The 13,303-nt window shown below is 28.3% G+C and overlaps 1 protein-coding gene across 2 annotated transcripts in view; it reads left to right on the top strand.

The window, feature by feature from the left end:
- The first annotated feature begins 1,090 nt into the window (after positions 1-1,090).
- The window catches only part of LOC130663494 (protein eva-1), a 65,724-nt gene continuing 53,511 nt past the window's right edge, over positions 1,091-13,303 (top strand). Inside the window, exons 1-2 of one of the 2 annotated variants that reach the window (XM_057462746.1) lie at positions 1,091-1,512; positions 6,502-6,700. In XM_057462746.1, the coding sequence (XP_057318729.1) occupies positions 6,631-6,700 (70 nt within the window). In that variant the 5' untranslated portion in view covers positions 1,091-1,512; positions 6,502-6,630. The remainder of the gene's footprint in view (positions 1,513-6,501; positions 6,701-13,303) is intronic. The other variant, XM_057462747.1, reaches the window with a different exon arrangement.

The raw sequence follows: 13,303 nt of genomic DNA, 5'->3' as shown, positions 1-13,303 counted from the left end.
TCTATTATCTCCGAGTCGGAAGCTCATTTTTTTTTTTATCAGTTTTTTTTATGAAAAGTGATAATAATAATAATAAAAATATCTTTCGTAACTTAGCTGACTGCACATGATTCTACGGGTTGAACTGTGTATGATCTTTAACCTCCCGATGCTCTACATACTATTGTATGTGAAAATATTTCAGTGACACTAAAATAGTCCAAAAAAAGTTATGAAAATACTAGAATGTCAATAGTGAAGAGAAAATAATTTAAAATAAACGTTTGTTTTAAAAAACGAATGCATGAAGTTTATTTGAAAAAGTATTTCAAAGGAAAATTTTGAAAAATTCTGACAAAGTAAATATCAGTCGATAAATTGTGAACGAGGTTAACTAAATCGAATAAATTGCGTCAAATCGATGAAGTTTATCTGCACCTGCTTCGTCGTAGAATTTGAAATCAATCTAGAAAATAGTTTACGAGTTATCCAATCAATAAAATTCAAAATTGGTTCAAAATTTTAATTTCGAAGCATCGTTACGTGCTTCAGATTGTCAGAGGATTTCTAAAAATCTGTTGCCGTCAACGGAATATTGGCAAATAATTATGAAACCGTCTTGAAAACAATGACAAATAATTATTTGGACTCTCGAGTATAGATATTTGTTTGAAGACCAAATTTCGAAAGGGGAATCGCAACAAATAACTTGGGGTTCCCTGTAAATTTGATATTTTCGGAGTGAAAATAAAAATAAATTTTGAAAAAAATTAAAATTTGTATTTGAATGTTTTAAAAATAATTCAACATTCCTTACATATTTATTGTCACATAAGTTTGGATGATTTAACGCATAGGATGGGGATTCGAAAAATAGATAATCGAGTGTAAAAGTCTGAGAGGAATGTGCGGTTGTGGAAAACGCGTAAAAGCTAGTGGTATAAGTTTTCTTAGCTACATTTCTCAACTTTGCTGTATATGTACTTATATTTGTTCATATATATATATACCCCTATATCTATATATGAGGTTTTACTCGTTACAGCGCGCGCTGGTTCCCGTTCCCGACAGACGTGACGTCACGCGTTGCCAGGTTTGAAAGATCCGGCGCCCGAACTAGTCTCTCACCGACTGCCGCACGGTTCGGTCCACATCTCAGATCATAAAAAAAGTTTATTTGTCACATAAACAATAGTCCCTCTAAATGATAACCCCTTATTTACCATAGATCCACTCGAATTAATTTTTTATAATAATAATAATTAGTGTTATTGTTATTATTATCACACTTGACAATAGTGACAAAAAAAAAAAAAAAATGGTTGTAAAATAAAGAAAAAGTAACTTTTTGAAAGTCGAAAGTGTGTGTGTTGTGTTGTAAGTGAATTTGTTAATTATTTTAAAAAAAATTTATGAATTACAAAAATAAAACTAACGAGTGACTATTCCGAGTGATTTTTGTGAATTTTTTTATTATTTTTATTTGTGAGAGTGATTTGAATTTTTTATTTTATTTCTAATCAAAATATAGAGGTTCGTAATTCCATATATTTGTACATAGATAAAGTTTTTTTTTTATGGATAAAGTTATTCACGTAACTCCAAATTTCGGTGGTTCAATATCGTGTGCATGTATCGATAGGAAAAGTTGTTTGAATATATGGATCAAATATAAAAAATAAATTCACATGAAAAAAAAAAAAAAAAAAAAAAAAAAAAAAATCAAATAAATGGAATAAGTTTATTTTTTTTTTAATTTTTCTAATAAAAAATAACGAATGGAGCAGAAACTAATAATTTTCTAATGGATTTATTTTTAGTTGATGGTAATGTTCATTCAATATGAATGTACATTGTGTGTGTACTGTTTGGTTTATAAATATATGAACTCTTTGATTAATTAATTTCAACGCAAATTTATATATAAATTAAATATCAAATTATTAATCCAACCGTCCCGAGCGAGTAATCGCCATTTTTTTTCTAATAATCGAAAATAATTATTCAAATATACTTTCTAATTTTGAAGTTATGTCAATTTCAAAATTAGTTGATAATCAAATATTCATAATTATATAAAAAAAAACTACGGGCAGGTCGTAACGTAAATTATATAAAATTAACATTAATTATTTCAATTTATTATCGAATTTATGGAATTTCTATTAACTCAAAATTAGTTGATAATAAAATATTTGTACCGTATAATATGATTAGAGTCAAGAATTTAATCATTTCGAAGTTACGATCAAAAGCTTCACTAAATTTCCTATACATTTTTCAAAAATTCATGCTATCACAAATTACTAGCAAAGTATAAAGAGAAATTCTTTTGATAATTATAATTTATTGATTATTAAAATGTTGCAACGAATCATAAAAATGATTAAATTGACATCAAAAATCAAAACTATATATTTTTGGTCATTATACATATTTTAGCCCCAATATAAATTTTATAAAAAAATTTTCTATCACCATAACAACCTCTAGTGGAAAAGTTGAACCTCTGTAGTGCAGAAACGCAAATAAGAGCCACATAGAGGTTCAAAACTTCTAGATTATTTATTAGCAGCCCAAAATTTGAGGTTGAAATCGCGCTTCAATTTTCGACCCAACAATCAAAGATTCAAACAAAAATAATCTTACACTTACATACTAATATTCATACAAATTTATCGAAAAGTTCAAATTTATCAAATTAACGAAATTTGGTCATTATACATTTATTGACAGCAATAAAAGCGAAAAAAAAACTATTTGCTCATCACTTACAGAGGAGAGGGGGACAGAGTGGGCCCCTTAAGGAAAATGATTATAAAATCATTAATTTTTTTTACGGGTCTACTTTTTTTTAGACCCTTGATACTTATTTTCACTTCATTATGCTGCGTCTATTAAAATTGCAAAATCGAAAATTTGGGGCAAAGTGGACCTTCCAAAAAATTTCGGATTTGATATTTTTTATTCTTTACACGTGTGATATTTGCAAATAACTATAAAACAATTGTATTTTAATAATACCCGGGAAAAAATGTTTTTATAAAATTTTATAAAATAATGTAAAATTTTATACAATTTTATAAAATTTTGTAAGATTTTATAAGATTTTACAGCAAAACTTTATAAAAATTCATACAATTTTATAAAATTTTATAATATTTTATACAATTTTATAAAATCTTATAAAATTCAATAAAATTTTATAAAGTAAGCTCTGAGTAAGGAACGTAATAGATGAATGTAATTTTATAAAATTGTATGACATTTTATAAAATTGTATAAAATTATATAAAATTTTATAAAGTTTTACACAATTGTATAAAATTATATAAAATTTTATACAATTTTATAAGACTGTACAGCGAAATTTTATAGAATTTCATATGATTTTATATAATTTTATCAAATTTCATAGAATTTTATAAATATTTATAAAATTTTATGTGGCAAGATCTTAAAAAGGAAGTAATAATTAGATGAAATTTTATATAATTTTACGAAATTTTATAAGATTTTATAAAATTGTATAAACTTTTATATAATTTCATAAAATTATATAAATTTTTATACAATCTTATACAATTTTATAAAGTAATTTCTTAGTGAGGGAAGTAATAATTAAATGAAATTTGATATAATTTTTTGAAATTTTATAAAGTTTTATACGATTTCATAAAATTATATAAAATTTTATACAATTTTATAAAGTAATTCCTTAGAAGGGAAGTAATATTTAGATGAAATTTTATAAAATTTTATAATGTTTTATACAATTTCATAAAATTATATAAAATTTTATACAATCTTATACAATTTTATATAATTTCATGAAGTAAGTCCTTAGAAGAGAAGTAATATTTAGATGAAATTTTATAAAATTTTATAAAGTTTTAGACGATTTCATAAAATTATATGCAATCTTATAAAATCTTATACAAATTTATACAATTTTATAAAGTAAGATCTCAAAAGGGGAGTAATAATTAGATAAAATTTTATATAATTGTATGAAATTTTATAAAATAATATAAAATTTTATAATATTTCATAAAACTTTAGAGAATTTGATGTCACTATTGCATCTAGTGTGGGGTAGCATTTTGTAAAATTTGATAAAATTTCACACAATTTTATAAAGTTTATTACAATTGATTATAAAAATTGTTAGAAATTCAAAGTAAATAGACAAAATTTTCAATGGCCATAAAAAAAAAATTTCATTTTTGCGGGCAAAATATGGTGATAAACAAATATGAAAATTACATTATCAAAAATATAATTGATTACCTAAATATATGCAGGGTACCCCCAGAAAAATGTAGAAAAAAACAAATTCTGAATATCGAATAAGTTTGATTTTATTAAAATTTTTTGTAAGTTATTTACATTAAAAAAAAATATATTTTACACAATTATTGGATGCAAAGGAAGATAAAAAAGTTTTTAATAGTTTTTATCATAATACAAAATTCTTTAACGTTTTTCGACCGGCACTCGATTCTTGAAAAAGTTTAACGAAAAAAAATTCAAAATAATGCTCAATTATATCTACAAAAGTAATTTTGGGATGGTTATAATAGATTTAAAAAAAAAAATTTTTTTTTCATAAAATTTTAGAAGTACCTCGTTTTGCCTACCCCCGCCGCCCCTTTCTCTTACATATTTATATATATATATATATATATATATATATATTACAAAATGTGATAATTTTGAATTTAATGTTTTTAAACTTTTATTTTGTCAACTATCAATTAAAATTAATTCTTCATTACTCAAAGAAAAATTCAAAGGTTTCGCCATTAATTCAAAAATATAAATCATTAAAAATCAATAAATTTAATTAATTTTAAAATTTTATGTCCATTAAACAATCGATAGTTGAATTATTCAAATCTTTTTTTTATATATAATTATAAATTAATACTATAAAATATGGCTGATAAGAATTCATGAGTAATCATAAATACAGCCACGAATATTTCTAAGCTACAAGTGACCAATAGACGAGCGTAGCAGACAACGATTCTTCAATAACAAAAGTTAAACAGCATCGAGGGTGGCCATAAATTGGATGGGTGACCCGCCCCGGAAAAAAAAAATCATTTTATAAAATTTTACAAAATTTTATAAAATTTTATACTGAAAATGGCCTGGTAAAATTTTATAAAATTTTACAAAGTTTCATAAAATTTTATAAATTCTTATAAAACTTCATAAAATTTTATAAAACTTTATAAAATTTGATAAAATTTTACCAGGCCATTTTCAGTATAAAATTTTATAAAATTTTATAAAATGTTAGTACTAAAATTTTGTAAAATTTTATAAAATTTTATAAAAACATTTTTTCCCGGGTATAAAAGTCATTTTAATAATCTGCACTCAGAAAATTAAGTAATTGTGTTTATTATGCTAAATTTTAAATTCCAATCATCTAGAATGATTGGAACGTTTTTCAATCCAAAAATAGTTAGTATTATTATTTTTTTTAATAGAATTAATAATTATTGGATGATAACTTCTGCAATAAATTTCGTAACAGTTACTATCAGGATGGTAACAGTTATCATCAGGATGATTATATTTACTTCTGCAATAAATTTCGTAATAGTTATTATCAGGATGGTAACAATTATAATTTCTGATGGTAGCTGTTACCATCTGGATTATAAATATAACTATTGAGTCAATTAATTCTAGTTAACATACAGGATTGTAACAATTATTATAAATATAGTGAATATTACAATCTAGATGATTTATACAATCATCTAGATAATAATCACTACTATCAGACTGATGGTCAAAAATTTTACCATAACTAGATAGTAATTCCTAGTATTCAATTTTCTGAGTGTGCTGCGATATAACTTTGAAACGTAATTTTATTATCTTTGACTTTCTTAATAAATTATATTTAATGAACAGTTTTGGTGGTCTATTTAAGCCCTTATTACATAAGAAATTTCGATAAGCTTATTATCCGTCCGAATTTATTGGCGTATAGAAAATTTTGAGGGTCCACTTTGCCCCCATATTTTTTGAAGTTTTGAAAATTTTAAGCGACCTACTTTGCCCTCAGGGGCCCACTGTGCCCCCTCCTTCCCTCCAAATATTATTAATCAGCGTTTATACAAAGTCATCAAAGCCTCTGTTAATTTTCGTAACATCAATTAATATTATACATTTACTAACTACGTATTATATAAATTTGCCATAGAAATCGTGGGTTCACTTGAATTATTATATCGAGTTCGTTTGCATAAGTATAATAAGCAACAAGCAAATAACGTATACCTTTCGTCAATACGGATTCTCTCTAGAGCGCAAATACTGAAAATCTCGGTGATAATAATTTACCCTAATTTATGAAGCTTCGTCATCAGTAAACCGATTCATTAATTGTTAGTAATTAATAATAATAATAATAACAGACCAGTTCAATTGATCATCATAATTATAATTATTATTGAATGTGAATAAATAATTTAATAACAAAGTACAAATTTTGTATAGCTGACTTTGCGGAAGACTCGTAAAGGCAGAGCGATGAATGGGTCCCGTGGGTCTGGGTGATAATTTGAGAAGCTTCCAGCGGCTACAAAGCTAGACGCTAGACCAAATACCACCAGCTAGTATCCAGCCATGTCTGAACTACTTCTTGTGTTCCTCATATTTGGCCTCCAACTGGCAGCTGCTTACGCAGATAATTTAGGTAATTATTCTATGTACATTATTTCTTGTTACTATTATATTCTACCTTCGTCTTCATCTCTATCTCCATTTCCATCATCATCACAGACCTTGCGTTTAACTAATCATAAATTATTATGTTCAGTTAAAATGAACATACGGAAATGGTAATGGGCTAAAATACTGCTACCGCTGGGGAAAATTGAGGAAACTTCGAAGATAAATGATAATTTTTATTAGCAATGAATAGGGGGGAAAATAAGTTAATTTTTTATTTTGTAGGCATTAAATAAGTGAACAGTTATTTTGATGAATATTCAAATGTAAGAGACTTGGAAAAGTTTGAAACCAAAGTTCTAAACAGTGAAAACATTCGTTATGAATTTTTTAATAACTCGTGGCTTTTTTTGGTTATAAAACAGTTAAATCACTTGTGTATTTAAATCGTTAGTCGCTTTCGTGAATAAACGAGCGTTAAATTTATTTTAAATGGCCAATAATTTATTTTCGTTGCATTAAAAGTTGATGAGCCAGAGTTGTATTAAATAACGACGCTAAGAAATAATTTATTTTTTATTTATTTTTAAACCAAATTTTGAAACATCAATACTTTTATTTTTTTTTTCAACAAAATTTATTCAGGCTCCGTAATTAATTTTAGTAAAAAATTTCATTCCTAAAAGAAATGAACAGAAAAAAAATGATTAATAATTTTCAAAGAAAATCTGTTTGAAAAACATTTTCATTTAAATTTCGGCTGAAATTTTTCGCCCCACTCTTTCGAGCAGCAAAAATTACCTTTGAAAATTAGTAAAAAAAATTTGGTGAGTGAAAAAAAATTTTTTGGTAAATTTTTAAAAATAATTAGAGAATATCACTCCACAATTTCGAATTGAAAATTATTGTCATTCAACCTCTCAGTTATTCAAAAATCGCATCCCACAGATAACAGATCGACAAATCACCCGAAAAGTTCATTGTACCAAAAACCACAGTTCCCACCGTCCGTCATATAAAACTCAGCAAAATCTCATTTCGTCCGCCTCAAACTCACCCACTAAAATAACAAATTTCAAAACGATAAAACCTACAAAAATATTAGCACTCTCATTCATTCAAAAGTATCATCTGACCCTCTACTCGGCAAATCGCAATCCCAATAACTTATTTCCGTGGGAAAGCTCCCAAACAAGTATCCTTCATAATTCGAAGAGACATTTTTCAACGGATTTATTCTTCAAACTTAAACCCACTCTAAACTATTATATATCTTCCCAAGCTATCCTGCCACTTTACTTATTTCAACTAATTTTTTTTTTTCTCAAAACCCTCATCCCTCAGCCCTCAAACTCCCATGCTTCCACACTAGCCAGCACGTATCACTGTTTTTATAACCTCCGCTTATTCGAGTTCACCCGGCACCAGATAGTGCACTAGTCTATTTTCCTACCCTCACTATACATACACATATACATATATACATATATATATACATACATATAAATACCCTATAAACCGGAGTCCGTTCGACTTGAATGTTATTTGAACTGATATCTAAAAGTTATATATGTCATTGACGCAAACTTTCTCTACACCTACGGTCTCTGCTATCTTCCAATCATCATTTGCTGTTTGTATTCCAAAATTAACCGCCAACAAACATCCATTTGTTTTATCACAAATATCATATATACCAAAGATCCGACGATACAATTCCGCTACAGCAAAAAGATCAAATATAATACGTCTCTATTCAGCTTCTTCTCTTAGCCGACATGTCGCTCAGTCAACAATTGATCAGCGAAAATTGCCAAAGGTTTAATTTTTTTCTATGTTCACAGAAAATTAAAAAAAAATGAACATGAACAAAAGTTAATTAAATAAGCGAGAGGACATGAGCTTTTTTATTCTCTTTAACCGGATGTCGATTTATTTTTGTTCCTTAATAAACGGGTTTTAAAATGACGGTGCGTCAAACGGTGTAAAGCCTGAATTTGACAAAGAGATGAGTTTATCCGGTGGGAATGGGGAACTGGGTGAGCTTGTGCGGGCACACCTAGCCGTTAATCCGTCGTCTTTGCAGCTCGTCAGCGTGATCAACTGCAGCAGGGTATCGCACACCGACAAAGTCGTAAACACCGATAATTACTTTGTAGGTGCGGCTAAAGACTTGTGAGCGATATTATGCTGCCATATTGTTATTATATTATTTTTTATTATATTATAATATATATTGTGATACGGTATATATTTAGGATACGATATTTATAGAGACAACGAGTAGAGGGTCGACGGAGGCTAACGGTCTTAATTATTTAGCTTTTCGGTACTTGTCTGCCGGGTCTGTTGATCTATTTACTGATAAGCAGAGCACTTTACCGGCTTATACCTATGAGGACTCCTTAACTGAGTCATAAATTTCCTTATTAGCTCGATATTAATATCATCGATCGGCGTCTTGAAGATTGAGAGCCGCGTCGTGGATATATCGGTCTTGGATGGCTCTGTGGTATGAAGATGAAATTCAGTAAGTGCACAAACTGAATCAACGAGTTCAACAAAGTTATCGGATAAAATTACATCCAGGTTTCTTTCGCGGGAAAATATTATCTCATGCTGTATAATCCACTTTCGTCGCTTTTTTACTTTTTGAGGAATTGTTTTATTTTTTTGTGGTAAAAGTGAGTGAAGCGTAACGGGGTAGTTTTTAAATTTTGTAAGAACAATATTATGTTTTCAGTGCATGTTATTTGTCAATTTGAAAAACATGTTTTGGAAATTTTTTTGAAGGAATTCCTGAGTCAAAAAACAAATTCTAGCTTAGCCCTCAAACGCCTCAATTCCTTTGATGTTTTATTTGCCGCCCAGAAAGTAACTCTACTTTAGTAGTCAAAATCCTGCATGAGAACTATCAGGTCTAAATACGAATAATTTATCGATTTTGAATTATAAGTAAGACCTCAAAATCCTCAACGAATGAAAAGTTAGAGTTCTTTGAATAATTTTAGATAGAAAAGGGAGGGGAGAGAATACGGCGAATGAGACTTTTGAGGTTCAAATCCGGATAAAATTATTCCTGTATGTTTTGAGTATTTTTGAGGCTCTAGCCCAGATTATGTTTTATTCCAGTTCAGTCCTCAAAGTAGGAACAACTACTTTGAAGACTAAACTAGGATAACTTTCTATTCAAATTCTAAATTGATTCTCAAAAACCTCATTGAGAACTTTGAGACTTGAATCCGAATTTGTTTTTTAACTCGGGTTTAAATGGTTAATTTTTTTGATGAATACTAAAAAAGCCCGAGTCAAAAAACAAATTCTAGTTTAGTCCTCAAAAGCCTCAATTCCTTTGATGTTTTAAGGATTTGGATCGATATTTTTTTTATGGTCAGTGGGATTTTTTGGAAAATATTATTTTTGGTGAGGGCTGGGTAACATTGAAGACCGTGAAGTAAAAAAATTTGAGTGCATTTGATTTATCTTTTTGGGTGGAAGTACTTTTGAAATACTTGGCGTTTGAAATTTGAAACCAGTCTTGATTAGGGTAAAGAAAATTCAAGTGGACAAAAAATTATCGGAATAATCGGGATTGTTTTTCATGCTTTGAAAAAAATTCTGGCTACAGAATTTAAAAAAAAATTAATGTGATAATACCCGAAAAAAATCATGAACTTTTTTTTAAATACGTGATCCGATAAAAATATTTGTATATATTCATATATATTTCTAATCGTCTGTAAAATTCCATTCCATTAAAGTTTAATTTTTTTCTATAATTGAAACCCAAATCCGATAAATTTATTATTGTTTTATTAAATCCTTGCAGAGCTACGTAATAAAAAAATGTATACGTATTCCATTCAAACAGAATAAATATTTAAAAATTTTTTGAGTATTCTTCATCAGAAACCAAAGCCCAATCGTTACCGCGCCCGAATTTTCAATAGCACACGCTTTCAAAAAAAATTTCTACCAAAAATTATTTAATTTGCTGAAATTGCATGCGTCGAAAAATTTTATTCCAATTCTTTGTTCTCGCCGGCTCCAAAAACTAGTAATTCGCACTCTTCAAAAAAGTGTATCCGTTTTATCGTCCATTTTCCAAAAAAAAAAAAAATAATAATAATGCCCATTATTTCATAACAACCCAACTATTGTTACAAAAATTTTTATTAAAAAAAAAAAAAAAACAAAGTTCCTCGTACTTAACTCCTTTACTATACCCTCAGCGTCCCGATCCAGTTACGCTCTAATTTAAAAAAAAAAACTTTTCAGGTTAAAAGTTTATCTTTCAATGTTATGCATGATACCCGAGTCAGTCTTCTTAGAACCGAGGTCACGACGTTAAAACTTTCAATACAATATAATATAATAGTCGTATATACCGCGACAGCACATATGCACACATATACGCATACACATACATATACATGGATGTACACCAGGCTATGCACGGCTTAACTTGGAACACATGTCGGCAAACTAAGCGTTCCATAAGAATCCGTGAGTACGTTGTCCAGCTCCTAAGTATTGTTACTTAAATTTTAACGATTCGCCCAAGGTCCAGTCCCAGTCTAAGTCTCAAATTTCTCAAAGGGCTCCTTCAACATCTCCACATAATACTTTTCTTTCCTCTACTGAAATAAATAAAACCCGAATATAAGTTAAATTTGAAGTAAGGTCAAACCTGCAGAACGTCACTGCCTCAGCATTTGACATCCAGCATTCTGGATTCTTGTATTCAAGTACTTTTTAAAAAACTCCGGGCCACATGTTAAAGATAATTCTTTAAAAAAATTAAACATCTCTGTGATGTGAGTAAATTTATGACCCGGAAAGCTTATAAATTTTCCACTTTATGAAACAAGAGCCTGAGTGACAGTTAAAAATTAAAATCCAAACAGATCTTTATTTTTACTAAAAAAAATTTGCGGGGTTAATAAGAAATATTATTTATTTACTTTTGACCGAAAATTACTACCAGTTTTATTTACGAGCTCTGATCGGAGAGATTATTTTGCGGTTTTATTTATATATTTTTGATTTATTGCTAGCAATTTTACGAGACTATCATAGTAATTTTGAACTCAATTTAATGCCAATATTACGGGAGTTATTATTTATAATTTATTGATTTTAATACACACGATTGTTTGTAGTTATGATTTTAATTCATTTCCGGTGGCGGCATGTTCTACAGAGTGTACACTAACACGGTATTTATATAAATAAATGAATGTAAATACTGACCGCCATTTAATAACTTGACAAATATTGATGAGTGTTTATTTACATCATCCATAAACACGATTATTATTAGACAAATTTTAAGCTAATAAAAAAAAACATTAATTATTTACACGGAAATTTTTACGCCCGACTTGTCACGGAAAAATGTTTGAGGAATTATTTATTAAGTTGTTTTTTTTAGGAATCACTTGAAATTTTTATGCTACGCAGAAAAAAATGATTTTTTGACGCAAAAAATTTTTACTCGTTACTAGAAAATTTTTCCATTGTAAATTGAAAACAAAAAGTTTTCTTGGGGCGAAAAAAAATTTCTAACGTCAAGAAATTTTTTCTAATCCTAAAAAAATTTTTGTCTTCAATTCATAGTGCAAAATATTTCTTGGACCAAGAAATCTTTTTTTTTGTGTAGAGGGCGTGTACTCAGTCTCTATTTCAAATTTTTAAGACAATGATAATTTTAATATTTATACGGGAAAATATAATTCAGGTCTATGTAGATCTTCTCCTGCAGATCTACACGGAAAAAAATGATTGACAATAATTGTAGTTTAATTTCTAATTATTTATGTTATGTTCAATAACTAATGTCGTTTCAATCAGTAAAATTATGATTTAAATGTTGAAACTGCTCTAATTAACAGTTAATCGTTGAAATAAACTGCTTGACTATTTAAAATTACTATAGTATACTTAAATCTTAAAAAACTACAAGACACTTGTCAAAAAAATGCATCTGTTATTAATTTCTTACGTTCTACTCCATAATATTTACTAATATTCGGTGTAGGCGCGCTGTTGATGAGAATCTGAGTATAATTTACTAATATTTTTTTTCCGTGTACATAGATCTAGAATTTGGAATAGATTTCAGAAGATCTGTGATGATTTCGGCAGATCGTCAATGATATTTTAGACCTATAGTGTGATCTTTACTGATCTCACCAGATTTTCCAAGATATTAATCAGGATATGTTATATTTCTGTAGATCCTCAATTTATAGACATCAATTTTTTTATTAGGCCTACAGAGGTCATCGATCTTCAATAGTTTCCGTGAATTTCCCCAAATCTTCATAGATTTCTTGAACAAAAATCCCTGGCAATTATAAGCTAGATCTGCCTCGATCTCCATAGCTCAGCTAATTTTCATGAAATAAAATTTCCAAGCTGAATTTTTTCAGATCTATTGATGTCAGATCTAAACTATTTTTTCCTGACATCATTCTTCAGTTACTCATCACGTCGCGTAATTTCAACGACACTCTACTCGGAATCACGGAGTCTCTAAAAAAGCTTCGAGGAGAAAAAAAAAATATACATATACAAGCTATTTATACTGATGCTCATAAGTCATCACTTATCAGCTATCGCCCAG

The sequence above is a fragment of the Microplitis mediator genome, chromosome 2 (genome assembly GCF_029852145.1).
Source record: "Microplitis mediator isolate UGA2020A chromosome 2, iyMicMedi2.1, whole genome shotgun sequence".
NCBI classification, from domain to species: domain Eukaryota; kingdom Metazoa; phylum Arthropoda; class Insecta; order Hymenoptera; family Braconidae; genus Microplitis; species Microplitis mediator.
Note: the sequence above shows the minus strand (reverse complement) of the source record. Positions and strands in the feature narration are given on the sequence as shown.